The sequence below is a fragment of the Phoenix dactylifera genome, chromosome 9 (genome assembly GCF_009389715.1).
Source record: "Phoenix dactylifera cultivar Barhee BC4 chromosome 9, palm_55x_up_171113_PBpolish2nd_filt_p, whole genome shotgun sequence".
NCBI classification, from domain to species: domain Eukaryota; kingdom Viridiplantae; phylum Streptophyta; class Magnoliopsida; order Arecales; family Arecaceae; genus Phoenix; species Phoenix dactylifera.
This window is the reverse complement of record NC_052400.1, coordinates 19,327,660-19,345,881: the sequence shown is the minus strand read 5'-3', so window position 1 is coordinate 19,345,881 and position 18,222 is coordinate 19,327,660. Positions and strand designations below refer to the sequence as shown.

Sequence of the window (18,222 nt, the reverse complement as noted above, 5' to 3'; positions counted from 1 at the left end):
TCCTAGTCCTCTCCAGATTTACTACCACTACGGACTCACTGAGCCTAAAGCAGAGAACAAATCTACCTTTTGTGGCACTTATTATTTGCAATACTGCAATATAATTATGCTCTCTCTACCAAACCAGGAGTGCCAGATAAAAGAATCAACTTTTCTTCAGCATCATCGGTTTAGTACACAAGGCTGGATTCGATTGGGGCATTTAAGTGTCCAATTTTTGTGACCTAGTATGCGACCTAGTATTGATGCTGATGATCTCATGAGCGAGAACCTTTCTAATTTTTGTGCTTCTGCAACGCCGCCTGCGACGCCTTCCTCTTCGCCGTCTTCATCGTCTACACCAACAGCGGCGCCGATATCACCAACCCCGTGGTAGGCTCCCCACAGGTCGTGTGGTCCGCCAATCGGGACCGCCCCGTCCGCGAGAACGCCACCCTCCACTTCACCGAAGATGGGGACTTGGTCCTCCGGGACGCCGACGGTAGCCTTGTCTGGTCCACCAACACGTCAGGCCGATCCGTCGTGGGTATGAACATCACGGCATCCGGAAATCTGCTGCTCTTTGATCGGAAGAATGCATCAATTTGGCAGTCATTCGATCACCCGACTGACTCGCTGGTTCCTGGGCAGACGCTGAGGGAGGGGCAGAGGCTGACAGCCAACATCTCCGCCACGAATTGGACTCGAGGTCAGTTATACCTCACCGTTCTCCCTAATGGATTGGGAGCTTTTGCCGATTCGACTCCTCCCCAGCAGTACTATAGTTATACAGTCAGTAAACCGAAAGCAGAGAACAAGTCTGCCTACGTGACATTCACTAATGGCAGCCTCGCAATCTTTGCTTCATTTACCAAACCGGGTGTGCCGGATAAAAGTATCACGTTGCCTTCAGCATCATCGGTCCAGTATATGAGGCTGGAGTCAGACGGGCATTTGAAACTCTATGAATGGGTAACAACAGGGTGGAGCATTGTGGATGATGTTTTGAGCCTTTACCCGGATAATTGTGCCTATCCCACAGTGTGCGGACCGTATGGAATTTGTTCTGATAACGGGCAGTGCAGCTGTCCCAGCGCCAATGTCAGTTCGAATTATTTCAGACAGATTGATGATAGGCAACCGAGTCTTGGTTGCTCCCTTGTGACTCCTCTATCTTGCCAATCGCTGCAAGATCACCAGCTCTTGGCTCTCAAGGATGTTGCTTATTTCTCTTCGTCTGATAGCGTGAATCTGAAAAATGAAGAGAGTTGCAAGCAGGCATGCTTAAAAAATTGCTCTTGCAAAGCTGCTGTTTTTCGGTATGACCAAAATCTTTCTGATGGTACTTGTTTCTTGCCGTCGCAGTTGTTCTCGCTGATGAACAATCAGCCTACAGTAACTCATTACAATTCAAATGCATATGTTAAGGTCCAGATTGTCCCTAGAGCAACCAATAATGGGACAGTGAGTTCTCCATCTTCTAGAGGGAAGGTAATGGGTGCTGGAGCAATACTGGGTTCCACTCTTGGAGCTTTATTTGCCGTATTCCTTGTAGCTGGCCTTACTGTTTTTTTCATGAGAAAAAAGAATTCACATATGGAAGAAGAGGATCAATTTGATCAGCTACCAGGAATGCCAACTAGGTTTTCTTTTGAAGAACTGAAAGTAGCCACCGAGAACTTCTGCAAAAAGCTAGGAGAAGGAGGCTTTGGGTCTGTTTTTGACGGAAAGTTGGGCGATATGAGAGTAGCGGTGAAGCGCTTGGATGGCGTTGGTCAGGGAAAGAAGGAATTTTTAGCAGAGGTTCAGACAATTGGTAGCATTCACCATATTTATCTGGTGAGGTTGATAGGGTTCTGTGCCGAGCGATCATATCGGCTTCTAGTCTACGAGCACATGTGTAATGGATCATTGGACAAGTGGATCTTCTACAGAAATCAAGTTGTTGCTCTCGATTGGCAGACGAGACGTAGAATTATCACTCATATAGCCAAGGGACTATCTTACCTTCACGAAGAATGCAGGCAAAGAATTGCACATCTAGATATTAAGCCACAAAATATCCTTTTAGATGACAATTTCAATGCTAAGGTTTCTGATTTTGGGCTCGCTAAGCTGATCGACAGGGATCAGAGCTATGTGATGACCAGAATGAGGGGAACACCTGGGTATTTAGCACCTGAATGGCTAACATCAAGAATTACTGAAAAGGTGGACATCTATAGCTTTGGTGTTGTAGTCATGGAAATTGTGTGTGGAAGAAAGAACTTGGACTATTCCCAGCCTGAAGAAAGTATTCATTTAATTAGCTTATTGGAAGAAAAGATTAAAGAAGATAGATTATTGGATCTTGTCGACAACCGTAGCAATGATATGCAATTGCATCGTGAAGAAGTTATTGAACTAATGCAACTCGCAATGTGGTGTCTGCAAATAGATAGCAATAAAAGACCTTCCATGTCAACCGTAGTCAAGGTTTTAGAAGGTGCAATGAACGTAGAAACTTGCTTGGACTATAACTTTGTCACTACAACTCCAGTGATGCCGAGCAATGCGAATCATTTGGAAGCTTCACCTCCACAATCGGCAGCACTTTTATCAGGACCCAGGTGAAAGAATGTTTTCTATGAACAGAGAAGCTGTGTTCTCAGGTATTTCTGTTTTCACGCGAGCAGCAATTTGTGTTCTATGCTTTTGTATCATTTTTGAAAAAATGCTGTATAATTTCTCATCAAAATCCTACAAATCACATAAACCGAGTTTGTTTCCAATATGCTACTACTTATCTCTTACTCTAGAAACAAAGGGTTCAACGAAGGAAATGTTTGGCAACTTTGTTAATTGCATTCCAACCACATGACCCGGCAATTAAAAGAGCGCTTGAAACTGAACATGAAAGAAGAAAATTTATCTGAAAGTGCACATATTTTGCTTAGTAGCATCATTGCACTCTTTTATTTATTTATCAACCAAAATTCATGTAAGGCATAACTTGTTATGACTGGTAATGAATTGTTTCGCATGCCTCAGATTAGGGATACGAGCAGCATGCTCCAAAACATGAACATAGTGACAGTAGGATGTTTACTGAAATCTTGAAGCACAGATGTCCTTTCTGAAGTAGGAACTTCTGTCAAAGTAACCATTCATGATAAGAAATATAACTATTTGTAAGATGAGAACATACAAAAGTTCCCTGTTTTCATAACTAGTTCTTGAAGAAGTAGGTATGAACGAGAGATTTGAAATTTGTAGTGGCTTTTCCCTTTCAATAAGTGCCCGTTTGTCCAGGGTGAGCATAATGTGTTGTTCCTGATGACGGCGAACGCATGCTCCCTAGAATTGCATATGGTTTGCAATTTTGTCACATATTCTTTGGTTTTTTTGCAATTTTCAGAAGTCTCTATTTTCCTGTGTCCTTGGAACTCTCTTCCTTTAATGCAATGTTTCAGTATCTTTTAACGTCGCTTTTAAGCCGGGCGAAATTTGCTGGTATTTCAAGTTTTCTGCTAGTCAAATACCAATATAAGATCTGGTGTTCATCCAACACCTACCAAAGTAAAATGGTGAAGAAAAGAAGAAAAGACATGATAGAATTCCAATTTTTGACTACAGGACACAATATGAGAATATGAATTGAAAACAAAAGATTGAGTGGAAATGACCATTACAAACTCATAGATTGCAACTACTGTATACATCAATCACTAAAAATTTAGAAGAAGAAATGAAAATATATAAACCACAGATTAAGTTGCAAAAAATCCAGGCTCCTCATCTCCAAATCCGGATCCATTTCCCAACGCAGCAACATTGGTCCGTGTCATGTGCCCCAAAAGACCTGCAAACCGGAAAACAGAAGCAATGTGATAGAAGCTAATACCTTCGCCACGACACATTTTAGCCTACCGTCTAAGAAGAGAGCAAGATTGAAGAAAATATTCTTATTCGATGCTCACATGGAAACAAGAATTGTCTCTGCGCCGCCGCCTTCCGGAGGCGGCCCTGAGCGCGGCGATCAATTCAGTGCGCATCGGCGAGCCGAGGAAGGCACCGCGCGGCACCGGCGGCGACCACAGGCCGCTCTTCTCGTACTCGAAGTCGAATTCCGACGTGTCGGCGAACTTGACGAGGAGGCCGTCGGAGACCCTTCGCGGGACGAGTTGGACCGTTCTTGAAGGGGAGGCTTCATGGGATGGAGATGGAGTCGTGATCTCTGAACTGCTGCTCGACATTGGTGAACTGAACGCACGGGAGGAGATGGAAATGGATTCGAGTTGTAAAGGTGGAGAGCTTATTTTGGATGATTTGAGAGGGTAGTGCGTCCGACAGCGGAGAGGTGGAGAGTTGAGATCAGAAGTGGGTGGAAGCGAGGGAGAAAAAGGACGTGGATGTCGGCGTTTGCGTTAAATAATGGAGAGGACGTGGGAAGCATGATTGTGGAGTGAGTTTGCCGATTTCAGAGTTTTCTCCCCTTTTTTTTTCATTCGGAATAAGTTGCCGAATTGCATGGAAGGATGGCAACCTCGCAAACAAATGGAATTTGCGCCAGATCCTAATCCAAATCCAAGACCGCGTTAAAAAAGTTACGAGATACGGATTCAAAAGTTACCAGATCTGAATTTGGATGGCAAGATGGATTAGATTCGTATCTGATATGGATCCAGTACCAATAAGGTAGGTTGGATGTCAAGCGGTTATTGGATATCTCAATGAGAGTTTTAGGTTCTATTTGAGGGAGTACATGGAAGCCATGAATCAACAAATTTGTGATGGACTTTACATCTTTACATTAAAAAGAAAAAAAAAAAGTAAATCTGTTCGCATTTCAACAATCTAAATAATTACTGATTAATATAAGATATGATCGAGCTTCATCAGACTAGTCTCCTAGAAATTAGATACAATACAATGGATCCAAGGATAATTTAATTGAAGGCCTTTGTATTTAAACAATTTTAAAATATATCTAAATGAAAAAAAGCACTAAAGAACAAATAAAAATAAGCATATAAGAATGTCTAACGAAACCATTTGCAGGAAAGTTATTGTGATGCTAATTATCATTAGCACCAAGATCTAACTTTATTATTGTCATTATCATAAACAAGGTGCTCGGAATATTAGTTTTCAAGTTTGAGCTTGACCAAAATGTTTAATTGTATCCCATTTTTTTGAACTCAAATATGCGCTTGCAGTTTGGATTCAGACTTGAGTCCACGTTATCATAAGGCCTAAATGGGTGCAGACAAGACCAAGGCCCCGGCCTAGTTTGATGGCAAAAGCACAAGTTACCCCTACCTTCGTTGAAATAATAGAAATCTTGCATAATAACATGCTCAATTTGGCATTTGTTGTTCCTTGAGTGATTGCAATTCTTGCATGTACAATCAAATCAGGGACTTGTTCTGCATGATTTCGAGGCTTGCTAATGTCGAAGGTCACAGGTTCCAAAATTCATGGACACCTAGGCAAGGTCAGTATAATAATTTTACTTATCCACTGAATTACAAAGCTTAGCATATAAATTTTAATCTCAATTAAAAGACATTTTATTAAAGATATATATATATATCATAATCTTTTCTTTTATTGTCCCGCTTGTCGTCCGGGGGGCCATCTAGGTGCAAAAAAAGCCTCTTAGAATAAGGTTGCAGTTTAAATTTCTGCAAAATATGGATTAAATTAACGACCTCATGGTTCTGAGTGGGAGTGCCACGACATTAGGTAGGCCTGGAGGCTCATTCTCGGATGAGATCAAGAATCTATATAATTTGTGTTTGATGTAGACGAGCATCGATCTCTTCCTTGATCAGGTTTAGACTTGACACATGAATAAATTGCAAGATGAAATCACTTATAATCATTTAATAAGAGTGCAAGCCCAACATATAAAACTTATAATAAATTTTAATGGCTGAAGCATTGCAGTTGAGGCAAATGGAGTCTATACTTTAACTAGGATGCCACGGCATGTGAAGATTCTCCCTGTGGCTCCCTTGCAAGCTATTTTCAATCTCTACAACATGAACAACACTGCTTAACGAGCCATCTTTGGGCAAGCGCCTATTCTTGCATTATTTGTTCACACAATAGCCTTTCCATATCCTCGAACTCACATGAGCCTCACTCTCATGTTAAACAAACAGTCTGCACGACCACCGTAAGGTGTGAAACGTACACGTTGTAGAAGCTTGTTTTCAAGCTCTTAAACATTTGGGAAATGCAACACATTATGGCAACAACTGCCCTCCGTGGCAAAGTTACATCACAAGCTGTTATTGACCATTGAAGGCAATGAGTGCCCTCTATGGTCAAACAACCTGTAGGTACCAGCTCCTTAGGGTTGAAACCAAATGGGACATCAGATATATTTATGTTTATATTTATTATTTTTGACGAATGCAGATGCAGATACAGATATTAGTCGGATTTAAAAATTTATATTTATATTTATTTCAAATGGATATGGATACAAATCAGATACTAAAAGTATAAATATAAATATATATATATAAGTCAGATAATTAACATCTATAACTATAGAATCAGAAATATTACTAAGTCGATGATAAATCAAGTTAGTAGTGCATTAATGTGGTTATATATTTTTCTTAATATTTTATAAGTACTATATAAAATTAAATAGGATCATACATAGAATCGAATATTCGAATATGGATCGGATAGTTGTCTATCCATATCTATATATGCGTGCTTTCTTTGATGGATATAAATATGGATATTGAACCAGTCAAGTGGACCTAAGCTACAAATGGGTCGGATTGATCTATGACCCGATCCAACCCAACCACTTAGACCCGATCCGACCCATTTTAAAGGACCGTGGGGTCGAGTCGGATTCTAAAATTGGATCCGTTCTACTTTTCGAATCAGGTCTAGATTTACTAAAATTTGACTCGACCCAACCTGACCTGTACCTAGATATTAAGGCTCGAATGAAGATTTTGGATCTGGGTTTTTTCTTAATGCAACCGTATTCCTTGAACTGTATGTGAAAACAGTTCTAAATGCAAAGGACAGGTTGTCTAGAGCTTTTCGTGAAGCTTTTCAACCACTTATCATGCAATTAGAGCATGAGGATTTTAAGACTCATGTGGTTCTGTCGCCAATTAAAATGCTAAAACGGAATCTAGAGATCGTGTTGGAATTTGTTGGAGATTTATTAAAATCAGTCAATCTTGAAGCACAAGTCTCACCATCCAAATCAGTGTCTTCATGTACACTCCACAGAGAAGAATGATTAAAATCTATTAAAATCACGTACTTCGTCAACAAAATAAAGAACAATGTTATCTTGTTTGTTAAGAAGAACAGCATTATCCACTAGACTGGATCTTCTTGTGTGGGCATTAGTTATATATGACTCGTCTAAGAGAGATGCAAGCTTCAAATGCCATTTTTGAATTTTTTTATCGGCAAATTATATCTTGTTATGGAAACAAGATGCCATAAGATCCGCAAATGTTATGAAATCATTCTCTTTAGTTACTTTACTTTGTATAATTAGATATTTTACAAAACTATAAACATAATGTTTGAAGCTTTGAAATAAGTAGCAGTGTTTGTAGCTTTGGTCAATTTATTATAGGTAGATAGCTATCCTACAGAGACTCTTGCTAGATTATCTGAAAATCGATTATTAAATATTTTTAAAATTTTATGATATATTATGCTTAAATTTTAATTATATAATTTTAGATTTAATTAATTGATTAATTATTTTACTGTTTGATTTATGATATCATGATCACATATCTTACATGCTTGTGGACAAAATTTTCTGTGAACATATGGTGGTTACTATAATCCTTTGGATCAGAAATATAATAATTATATTATTTTTTAAAATTTTTATTTATATTTAGATAAATTGGGATACTCGAAGGATATTATTGTCTCCACATATATCCCTGTATCCCTCGTCATCCCATGGGAGCATCGTCAGACGGCTCAAACCACAACCCTTTTCATCAAGAAGCCCATCTCTGAAACAATCTCGCCTTCATGGCCCCATGGCCCGTCTCGCTTCCCCGTGTAAAAAGAAAAATCCAGCACGAGCCGACCAAAATCTCGCCTTCCCCTATTAAAACGGAATCGGGAAAGAGACAGACGGGAAGCCACTACCACCGCTGTGCGAGATCGACGCGCTTTTCTCTTCCCTAAGCTCCTGTCTTCCTTTCTTGTTCTTCTTCTTAGCTGAGACTAAGATCCAAGAAGAAGAAGGGAGGAGAAAGGGAAGAGGGAAAAAAAGAAAAGGAAGAGAGAGATGGCCAGTTACAGGACGGAAGACGACTACGACTATCTGTTCAAGGTGGTGCTGATCGGGGATTCAGGGGTGGGGAAGTCGAATCTTCTGTCGAGGTTCACCAGGAACGAGTTCAGCCTCGAGTCCAAGTCCACCATCGGCGTCGAGTTCGCCACCCGCAGCCTCAACGTCGACGGCAAGGTCATCAAGGCCCAGATTTGGGACACCGCCGGCCAAGAAAGGTATCTATTTCTTTTCTTTTGCTTTGTTCCGAAGAATCACGTATTTTCTTGAGTTAGGGCAAGCGCTTAAGTGGGTGTTAGAGTCGAGGATCTACTGATTGTAACTTATTACTAGTAAGGGTTTCTTTGGAACATCTATTAATGAGATTAGTTGCTGCGATCTAGTACTGGCACTTTTTTAAATTCCATGATCTGCTTATTCTTATGTTAGATCAGTAGCCTGGACTTTGAGATCTCGGTCTTGGATAATGGTCCCTTGAGATCATGATGTGCTAGAAATGCTAGACGCATGATTTGCCGGTATCCTACATTCTTGGCACCGCCTTAGTGTATATGTTTGTGTTTCTTGATCTTATGGAAGCTCACTGAATGTATCATGCTCTCCAGAGGGGTATGTGCCAGTAGGTGAGTGCATGTCAGAGCCGTTTGATTCTGGGTAAGGTGGAATTAGAAACATCGAACAGGGGACAAATTGAAATCAAAAGTGGGGAAAAATTACATGGAAAGAGGCTCTTCCTAGATCTGAGGATGAGAACACCAAATAAGAGTCACTCAACACTTCAAAGAATGATTCGTGGATATAAATATTTCAGATCACTTGTAAACATCTCTCTTGGTTCAGCATTATGGAAACAGTTCCCTTATCTGAATGGTGGATCAACATGGCTGTTTGGATGAAGTCCCACTAGGTAGTCCATCTTTCCAGGTTAAAAATAACGCATTGTTTAACTTATACTATAACTCTTGACTTATCAACTTCGCATTGATCCCCACTTCTGCATATCCAGGATCATCCTACCATAGGACATGATATAGAGTGTAGATTTTCTAGGAAAAATATTCATCAGAGGCATGACAACTATTAATATCGAACTGTGGTGCATATTTATCAAAATGATCAGTTTTAGAATTCAAGAAGAGTAACAGATTTTTTTTTTTTTGGTGAGGAAAATCCTAGGAGATTTAAATACTTACCTAGGTTTATTCTAGGTCATATAAATGATGATACAAACTGTCTCCATTATGTTGCTGGCAAGTTGAGTTCTTGCAACAGGAAGGAGATAAGAAGTTAATACCATTGCAGGATAGATGTTTGCAACACATTATTCATGGAAGCATTTCTAATGGCCTCACAAGTATTGAGTTCTAGCTCAGCTTCTCTTTACATACCGCAAGTTTCGATTTGTTTGATGGTGATAAGCTGAAAAATTTCTTCAAAGCTTAGTTGAAAGCGCGTTTAAGTTGCCCAACTATGATCTAAAAGAGTTTTTAGATAGTGGAAGTGCCTTTTAAAGAAATTTCTGAAGATTCATAGTTGCTTGGGCTTCTTATATAGAGGCCAGCTGTAGCAACAACCCAAAGCAAAGGTTGCTACTGCAAACATAATGGATAGAATCCATGTCGATCCATAAATGCAAGCTTAGGATGTTTACATAAGAAATGGCTTCGAAATACTAATATATGACATGTAAGTACATATCTGTAGGAAATAATTTAAAAATTCCAACATGCATAATATGTACATAAATTCTTAGAACTCATGCCCATGCTAGAAATCAATTTTTGTAACTTAACCCCATATTGAACCAACTATACAATCCATCAGTGTTCATTCGATCATATCAACCGACTTTAGTCTGGTCCTAACCTGACTCGCAACTTGATGACCAGACTTGGGCTTGATCCAACTCATCATGGATCCATGTCCCCACTATCCCCCTGACCCACATTTGCAAAAATAACAAAGAAGTCCCTATCTAAGAGGGAAAGTTGAAGGAAGCATCTTAGGTGATGGATTTCAAGATTGGTAAGACAGCAATCAGAGGTTTTAGTGTTGGCCTTATGGCGAAAGATTTAGGTGTTGTATCATTTAGGATTTGATCCCATTCCTTTGCCAGTTAGAGATCCCACCAGGGTGGAGGGTGGCTGGGGGAGACGCAAGAGATTGTAGCAATTTCCTTTATTTGGTCCTGCAAAGAGTTGCTTTACTACAGTAGGGTTTCCTTCATCACGTTGAAGGAAATTGGAGAAAGAGTTTGGAAACCATTCCAGCCTATAAGTTATTTGTTCGTACTGATTATTGCACTTCAGCTTTGGTAGTTACACTATCATTATGTTTTATTTCTTTCTAAACTTGTTTATAGAGTGAAAGACACATGAAGAATGCATATATAAAATAATAAATATTCTTTGTCAATCCCTTTTCATGTATGATGATATATAACATGATAAATAGGTCAAACTTTTGGTTGTGTTAGGATTGAACTGGGCCTGACCTTATACCTATTTAGGCCTAATAAACCTAACCAACTTGGTTTACTTCTCTTAGTCTTTGAGTCACCTGGCTCATTTAATCCTGTCATCTTGGTGGCCCTTTGGGCTGACCTAGTGCTATTTGTATCCCTCCTAAAGTGTATGTATCATATCAGTAAGGTCATAATTTGTTAAGTATCCAAACAGAGTGCAACCCTAAACTCTTTTGTTTACAATGCTTAGGGAGGTTGACTGTGTGTTTCTTGCCAGGTCCATTCTTTAAGACAGCAATGTTACTATTAAATTAGATGGCCCATCACTGATTTTGCAATGAGAAGATTGGGCTTCAGTCAGGCTCTTTTCCATTATTCTCTATCTTGCTCCACCCATCCTCTCCTCGACACACTTGGTTATCTCAGTTGATTTTTATATTTGACTTGGTATATAGTTATTGCATTGTCTCCTTGTGGGAAACATGCAAATCATATTAAGCTTGCTCTTTTCCCAAAAGAGTTTGGTCTGTCTTTTCAGTTAAGCTTCTCTATTAAGCTTCTCTACATTCATTTGCATGCTTGTTTAAAAACCTCATGTATTTTGTTTTGGTGAGTATTGCCAATTCATTGAACGTATCAATTCTTTGTTATTTCATTCCCCTATGGATTCTGCATTGAACTCATGATCTTAGCCAATTTCATAGCTGGATATTTTGTTGCTGTCTCAATTTTTTTCATTTCAGGCTTTATCTTGTGTCGGCTGAGCATGAGCTCCAATTCTTGTACATGCTTTTTTTCCTCTAATAGTATGGACATACTAAAGCATCTTTCTGGATATATGTTAGTCCTGTGCCATCTTTCTTTCGCTTTTATTCCTCTGCTTTAGAATCTTTTGTTCTATTATCTTGTTATGTGCTGCCATAAAGATTAATTACTGCAAGCATTGTCTCATCTTGTTACTAGTTTTCTTCACCATTGTACTTATTGTACTTTGCTTTACCATTGTACTTATTGAAGACTTGTTGTTCTCTATTAATATATTCTGTGACTAATGCTTGTAATAGGTCTCTGTTCTGTTGCACGGCATGTCCATGAATTTTGGTTCATCTTTATGGCCAATATATGATTTATTAGTATATCCTCTAGCACTCTGGAACTAACCAAATCTTTCTCTTTGATAATATTTTTGAATAAGATTCCTTCAACAATAAGCAAAAGACCAATTTCCTTGTTCTTCTGCACTGAATATATACATCCAGATCTGTTACAATGTTATGGTATCTGGACTGCATGTCTGATCTTGATGCTGCCCATTCTGTGGCATTTCATTGATGCCTGCTTGTTATTTAGCCTTGTAGCATCCCTTTTCAACTGTGCAGAGGGCATGGATATATTTTAGTTTGCATCTTCAGTATAATGGTTCATAATCTATTATTAACCTTGTTTTCAAGTTTGTGACATTTAATGGTTTAGTTGTGACATCACCTTTCTCTGTTATGGGCCGATAATCATAGCCTCTGCCCCCATGCACACCTATCTATTTCTTCGGACTGAAGCTACTTCTTAGGACTCTTTAAAATAGGAAAATATTGTCTTATGAATCCTTTTTCATTGTTAATACATTATTGAATGAATGAACTAATTCTGAAGAGTCAAGAAACTTTTTGTGTCCTAACATGCCTGATTGGCATGCTTTCAAACATTAATAGCTCTGGCTTTCATCTCAAGCTGGCCATAATATTTTTTTTTCCGTGAAAAAGGTATTTTGAATTAGAAACTTTTGGATATTAAAAAGCTTCGTCAGACTAAAACTTCTTAGGAACATTAGTTTTCTATAGATAAAATAACTTGAAGGTTGTGCCCTTTCTGAAACTGAATAATCTAAATCAATCCTTCAGATTTAATACATGTTCTCACCCATTCTTTGGCAACTTCAAGGTTTACCCATCTGCTTGTTATTTATAACCTTACACTCAATATCTGTATCTTTTAATGTAAGACATGACATAATTTTACTAGCTACCTTGGTTGCATTTTTTTCTCACTATTTGTCAAGGTCAAGTTGCATGCAATATGCTTTCTTTTTGCATTAGTTTTCGCAGAAAAAATAACATGTCTACTCTCTCTCTCTCTACCCCTCCCTCCCTCCCTCCCTCTCATGCATGCGTGCAGACATCTCTCCTGTCTATATTCCAACTCTAGATATCCTCCTATTGGTCATCTGAGCCACCAGAAAATTATCCTTAACCTAGCCAAAGCCGATCCCCATCCACAGCCTTTAAGCATTAAATCAAAGTTGACTTATCATTATCCCAGATTTTCTATCCCTTTTTCTCACAATGCTAATTTTAGTCATTAATGCTTGCTTAGATCTCAAACAAAGTTATATGAGACACCCTGGGGTTACTGTACTCATCCACACATTTGATCAATAAAGACTCCATGTTCACTTGTTTACATCCCTCTCATTATGAGGCACCAATATATGATCCTCACCATTGATCAATGAAGACTTGTCCCATCTTCAAAAATTTCCTTGGCAAGATATTATTTATTCAACCAGAGGACCCAATTTTTAATGGATCCATCAACGGGCAAGCGTTATGATCGCTGGCTCACTGATAAAAGCTGAGCCTGTCTTGTAACACCTACAACACCATCAGATTGCATCTTCATATCTTCTCCATGGAGCTTGAATCCTTGGGTGAATGGTGCATTAGTTAATAGTGTACTAAATTTTGATTAACATAAAACCACTCATATAAAACATCCATAAATTTTCTTGAAACAGATAGTTGATCATATCCGTTCTTCTGAGAGAAGCCACTTGGGTTAGATATACCCCATTTTTGTTTAGAGTTACGCTTAAATTGTTAACTCCTGAAGGGGTCTCTAGAACAAGTAATTCATCTTGGTAATTCTTTGCTTGAGCCCACCAATGTAAGAAACTAGAGATTGGCCCAAATATTAACCCATCCTTTCATCAAAATTACCATATATAAGACTAATAAATTAGTCACAGGAATCTCATCTACCCTGCAAGAACCCACTCAACCATCACTTCTTTTAACCCTATATCTAGGCTGATTTACAAAGAACCTCCATATTTCTAATTCCTCCATTTTAACCTAGTACTGTCCCCATCCCCGTGTGACTCTTGACGCCGAATAGCAAGCTCCCATTTGCACTCCTTGCACCAAAGCCAGAAGAGACAAATCTTAAAACATTCAAACCAAATCTCTGCAACCTTTTCTACTTCTCTCTCTCTTTGTATATCAGCTTCATTAACCTGAAGCCGCCACCCTACAACTCTATGATGCTCTGAAGACCAAATTGTAAGAGGTCTGTTCCTGTTCCTAAGCATTGGCTCAGTGGTACACCCTCTCGCTTCCAAGCAAGAGATGAGGAGTTTGAGTCCTGAAGTGGTGCTATCCCTCAAGACTTGGACCCCCCCACAACACACACACACAAAACCAACCAACACACACACACGCACGGGACAAAAAGATCCTGGTCCTGCATGTAATTGATCTTAGACTGCCCAGATACCGAGCAGGAGAGTAGTGGGGTGGCTTTGGCCTCCTTGATCTAAAGAAAATAATAAGGTAAGTGGATTTTAAGGACCTTGATCCCATTCTCTTATTGATGAAGTATGCCCTTTTTCTCTTCTAAACAATCTATACCCTTCCTGATTGATATCTATTGATCCCAGCCTTTCATGAGAAAGACAATCCCTTGCTCACCTGTTCATTCAATCATAGATTGCCCGCATCCAAAGCTCTGATTACCAAGTTAAACACCCCCTAAAAAGGAAAGAGACCAATTTCTTCTTCTTAAATCTCAACTATCAAGACACCTCAAAAAAGGACTAGATCTCAACCTGTCCCCCTTCACTTTAAGCAGTTGCTCCCCCTCCTGATTCTGGTTCTTGATGCCTTCTATTTTTTTATACCACTAGCCTCTTTTATGATGAAGCTGCTGAAGAAATTATTTACTTGACAATCTATAGAGTGTCTCCTTTTGCTATAATTAATCTAGTGAAAGACAAGGAAGCTAGCATAGATTGCCATCTGGCTTTTATTATTATCTTTTGTGGTAATAGCCTATATAAATTATAAGTAAAAGAATAATATCTGTGAATGCTTTCAGGTGCATGAGCTCCCCAAGTATCTGGTACTAACTTTTCATTGCCCTTGCACTTGGATCTGCTCTGCTTTCAGCAGAATGATGATTTCTCATAAGAAATTAATATTGCAAATGCTAAATATAAGTTAAATTGTCATTAGGAGTATCTAATTGTTGATGCTATGGTTCATTTTTGTATCTATGAAGGGGATTTAGGGGAGGTTAAAATCATGTTCTGCTTGTTACTAGTAGTACCATTGACTATTTGCCAAAAAAAAAAATGATGTCATTCACCCTCAGCAAAAATGTGGGCCAGTATTGGTTATGTGCCTTGGTATAGTATCTAAATATAGAATTTTAGAAGTTGTAAGCTTAAAACTATTCTAAAGTTTCATAGGACTGTGTGAATGCTTTGATCGGGTGTATTAATGTTCTCGTAAGTTGGAACATATACTGATTGACATATTGTATCATTAAGAGCTCTCCACGTCTGCTTGTTTTAATGTCACAGCTGGATTTTTTCGTTAACTGGTTTTTAACAACATTGAATGCATGGCATGATCATCTTGCTGTATGATAGCTGACATGGACACTATGATGGATCGAGTGAAGCTATAGTTTGCTTGATCTGGTACTATTGAGACATCATTCCATTTTACACCTAATTTATGCATCAGTTTTATCTCTGACCAAGCTACTCTAACAAGTTTCATCACATGTTGTACCTGCTATGCTGGTCTAACTCACATTTAAGTGCAGGTATCGCGCCATCACCAGTGCATACTACCGAGGAGCTGTTGGTGCTTTGCTTGTCTATGATGTTACCCGGCATGTGACATTTGAGAATGCGGAGCGCTGGTTGCGGGAGCTGAGAGACCATACAGATCCAAACATAGTCGTTATGCTCGTCGGAAACAAATCTGATCTTCGTCATCTTGTAGCTGTTTCAACTGAAGATGGGAAGGCTTTCGCAGAGAGAGAGTCGCTCTATTTCATGGAGACATCTGCACTGGAAGCAACAAATGTGGAAAATGCCTTTGCAGAGGTATTGACTCAGATCTATCGAATTGTAAGCAAAAAGGCAGTGGAGGCAGCTGATGACTCCGCCTCTGCAGTCCCCAGCAAAGGAGAGAAAATTAATGTGAAGGACGATGTTTCTGCACTAAAGAGAGTTGGCTGCTGCTCGTCTTAAGTTATGAAGGACCTTTCTGAGGTAAGGGGCCTATTTCAGATGCTTCATGTGATTTGCTGTAATAGATTTCTTTTTCTATTTAGTCGAGACATTATTTGTAGCTGAAGGATTTGATTAGGTTCCGTTTTTATTACATGTCCTCCAAGAACATGAGAGCTTGATTAGGTTTGGTTTTTACTAGATTTGTTATATTGAGATGATGGCCAAGTTTATTAGAAAGTCTGTTTTTGGAGACATGTAGTTCTACGTTTCCATGCTTAAATTGTAGCAATAGCACCGAGATTCTAGGTGGATTCAAAGTTTTCAAGTTATTGGCAACACGTTGCAGCACTGAAAATCCACAGAGCTCCAGGTGATGATAATTCGGTTCCGAGCCCGTTATGCAAGAAAGAATGAGAATGATGCTACCTTTTTCTGAAATATTTCTTCCTTTTTCTGGAGAGAGAAATTGTTGAATCTTTTTTTTCCTTCTCCAAAGCAGGATACTGGTTGTCTGATCCATTTTGTTGTTTAAAACTAATGTGTTGATGGGACAGTGTCTGCTTGAACCAATTCTAGCTGTTTCCAGGTTGGTTGTTTATCTGTTTCTTCTAATGGAGCAAGCTTGGTCAGTCGTTCATTAGTTCAGAGCTGATAGATGAAATACTGTAGTTCACTTTTTTTTTTAAAGGTACAAAAGGGGGATCGGTAGAGCCCAAGGGAAGAAAAGGAAACAGAACAGAAAACATTGCTTTAAGTCTATGAAAACAAACATGGGATGCATCGGCCATAACGGTTCTGTAATGTGCACAACTGTTAAGTTATTTGAATTAATCTATTTGGTTGATTGTAATTGGTCCACCGCCCAGTCCAGTTACTGTTATTAGTGCTTGCAGTCGTTGGTTCACCGTTCACCAGGAGAATTGCTTCCAGTTTCTAAGATCAATTTGAAGTCCAGTAGTGCAGTCGAAATAACTGCAATTTGAGTTTCATTCACTGAGCTTTGGTCACGGCCCTGTTTTGTTCCTTCTTGTATATCGTGCAGCTAAGAAATGGTGTGGAGAAGAAGAAAGAAATTTATGTAATCAGAATGAGCAGCCCATCTTAACGTTAGCATCTTTTTAAAGTGGTGATTTACCATTTGAAATCTGGGGATCAGATCCCTAATTAGGTTAGCTCATTTCCTTCTGCCTGCGAGTACCAAGCCGCCGTGTTACTTATCAGGCGACAAGAAGCCGTCTATGATGCTGTTACGCAACGTTGTCGACATGCAAGCAGATCTAAAGGCAAGGATTGCGGTTGGATCTCAAAGCGCGCAGCTCTCAAAGTTTTCCGTATTCAGTATTCATCCGCCTGCACGGGTCTCGAAGCGGTAAGTGGGTGGGCTGATCATGGAAACTAAGGCCAGCCTCCTCACCCTCGTCCTCGCGCGCCACCGTTTCCTCCGCTCCAAGTTCCGCCGCGGGCCCCTATGATGCCGATCTTCTTTCTTCTTCTTCTTCTTCTTTTGTTGATAAAAGAATAGGAGAGGAGGGGAAGAGGCATAATCCCACCCATGTAGCAGCCCCCACTAGCCTTCTTTTTCACCAGAAAATATTCGATGCTAGTCGCAAGTTTTCGTGTGCCTCCTCCAACTTGTGGAAAACTTCACTGGGCCATCCACGTATGAGTATGTCATCCCAGTGCCACCGCAGTACTGATGGAAGGAAAGCATATCCACACAGAGCCATCTGGATATGGGGCATACGATTTCCTAATTTAATCGACGTCCGCGCGTTTCGAATCCGAACAACTCATGTGAAGTTTAAGCCCTCTTACCACCAGAGTCCCACTTGGTGGCACCCATCTCCTCCTTTCCTCCTCCGCAGCTTCTCATTGGGACCCTTGGCTTTCCTTTATAACGTCCTTTTATACATTGCGCGAATGCAATACAAGAGAGAGGCTATCGGTGGAGGTGCATCAGTAGAAGTTGTGTAACGTGTGAAGTGTACCTGCGCAGAGAATCCGCACTGTTTTTTATCAACCACGTCACGCCCTGCGTTGGCATTTTACGGCCAACGCTTCGTGAGCTGTACCTGCGCAGAGATTCCGCACTCCTTTTTTGCCTCCTGAGAAGTAGTTTCTAGGCACATGCAAAATGTGTCCAACTGCACTCCAAGTGCGATAGAATTCGCGAGGCTATAGTGGTTA

At 39.7% G+C, this 18,222-nt stretch overlaps 3 protein-coding genes across 3 annotated transcripts; 2 read left to right on the top strand and 1 right to left on the bottom strand.

Moving 5' to 3' along the window:
* Positions 1–288: 288 nt before the first annotated feature.
* LOC103705662 (G-type lectin S-receptor-like serine/threonine-protein kinase SD2-5) lies at positions 289–2,801 on the top strand (the record flags this gene model as incomplete). The annotated part of the gene is made up of 1 exon (XM_008793213.4): positions 289–2,801. A coding segment is annotated over one exon (2,304 nt), but the record flags the coding sequence as incomplete, so codon positions are not given.
* A 745-nt stretch (positions 2,802–3,546) lies between these two features.
* LOC120112057 lies at positions 3,547–4,404 on the bottom strand. The gene is made up of 2 exons (XM_039130643.1): positions 3,939–4,404; positions 3,547–3,820 (listed from the first exon to the last, which is right to left on the bottom strand). The coding sequence occupies exons 1-2, from the start codon at positions 4,212–4,214 to the stop codon at positions 3,803–3,805; spliced, it is 294 nt and encodes a 97-aa protein (XP_038986571.1). The 5' UTR covers positions 4,215–4,404; the 3' UTR covers positions 3,547–3,802.
* A 3,531-nt stretch (positions 4,405–7,935) lies between these two features.
* LOC120111938 (ras-related protein RIC2-like) lies at positions 7,936–16,569 on the top strand. The gene is made up of 2 exons (XM_039130353.1): positions 7,936–8,490; positions 15,621–16,569. Exons 1-2 carry the CDS (start codon positions 8,270–8,272, stop codon positions 16,051–16,053), a joined length of 654 nt encoding a protein of 217 aa, XP_038986281.1. The 5' UTR covers positions 7,936–8,269; the 3' UTR covers positions 16,054–16,569.
* Positions 16,570–18,222: the final 1,653 nt, after the last annotated feature.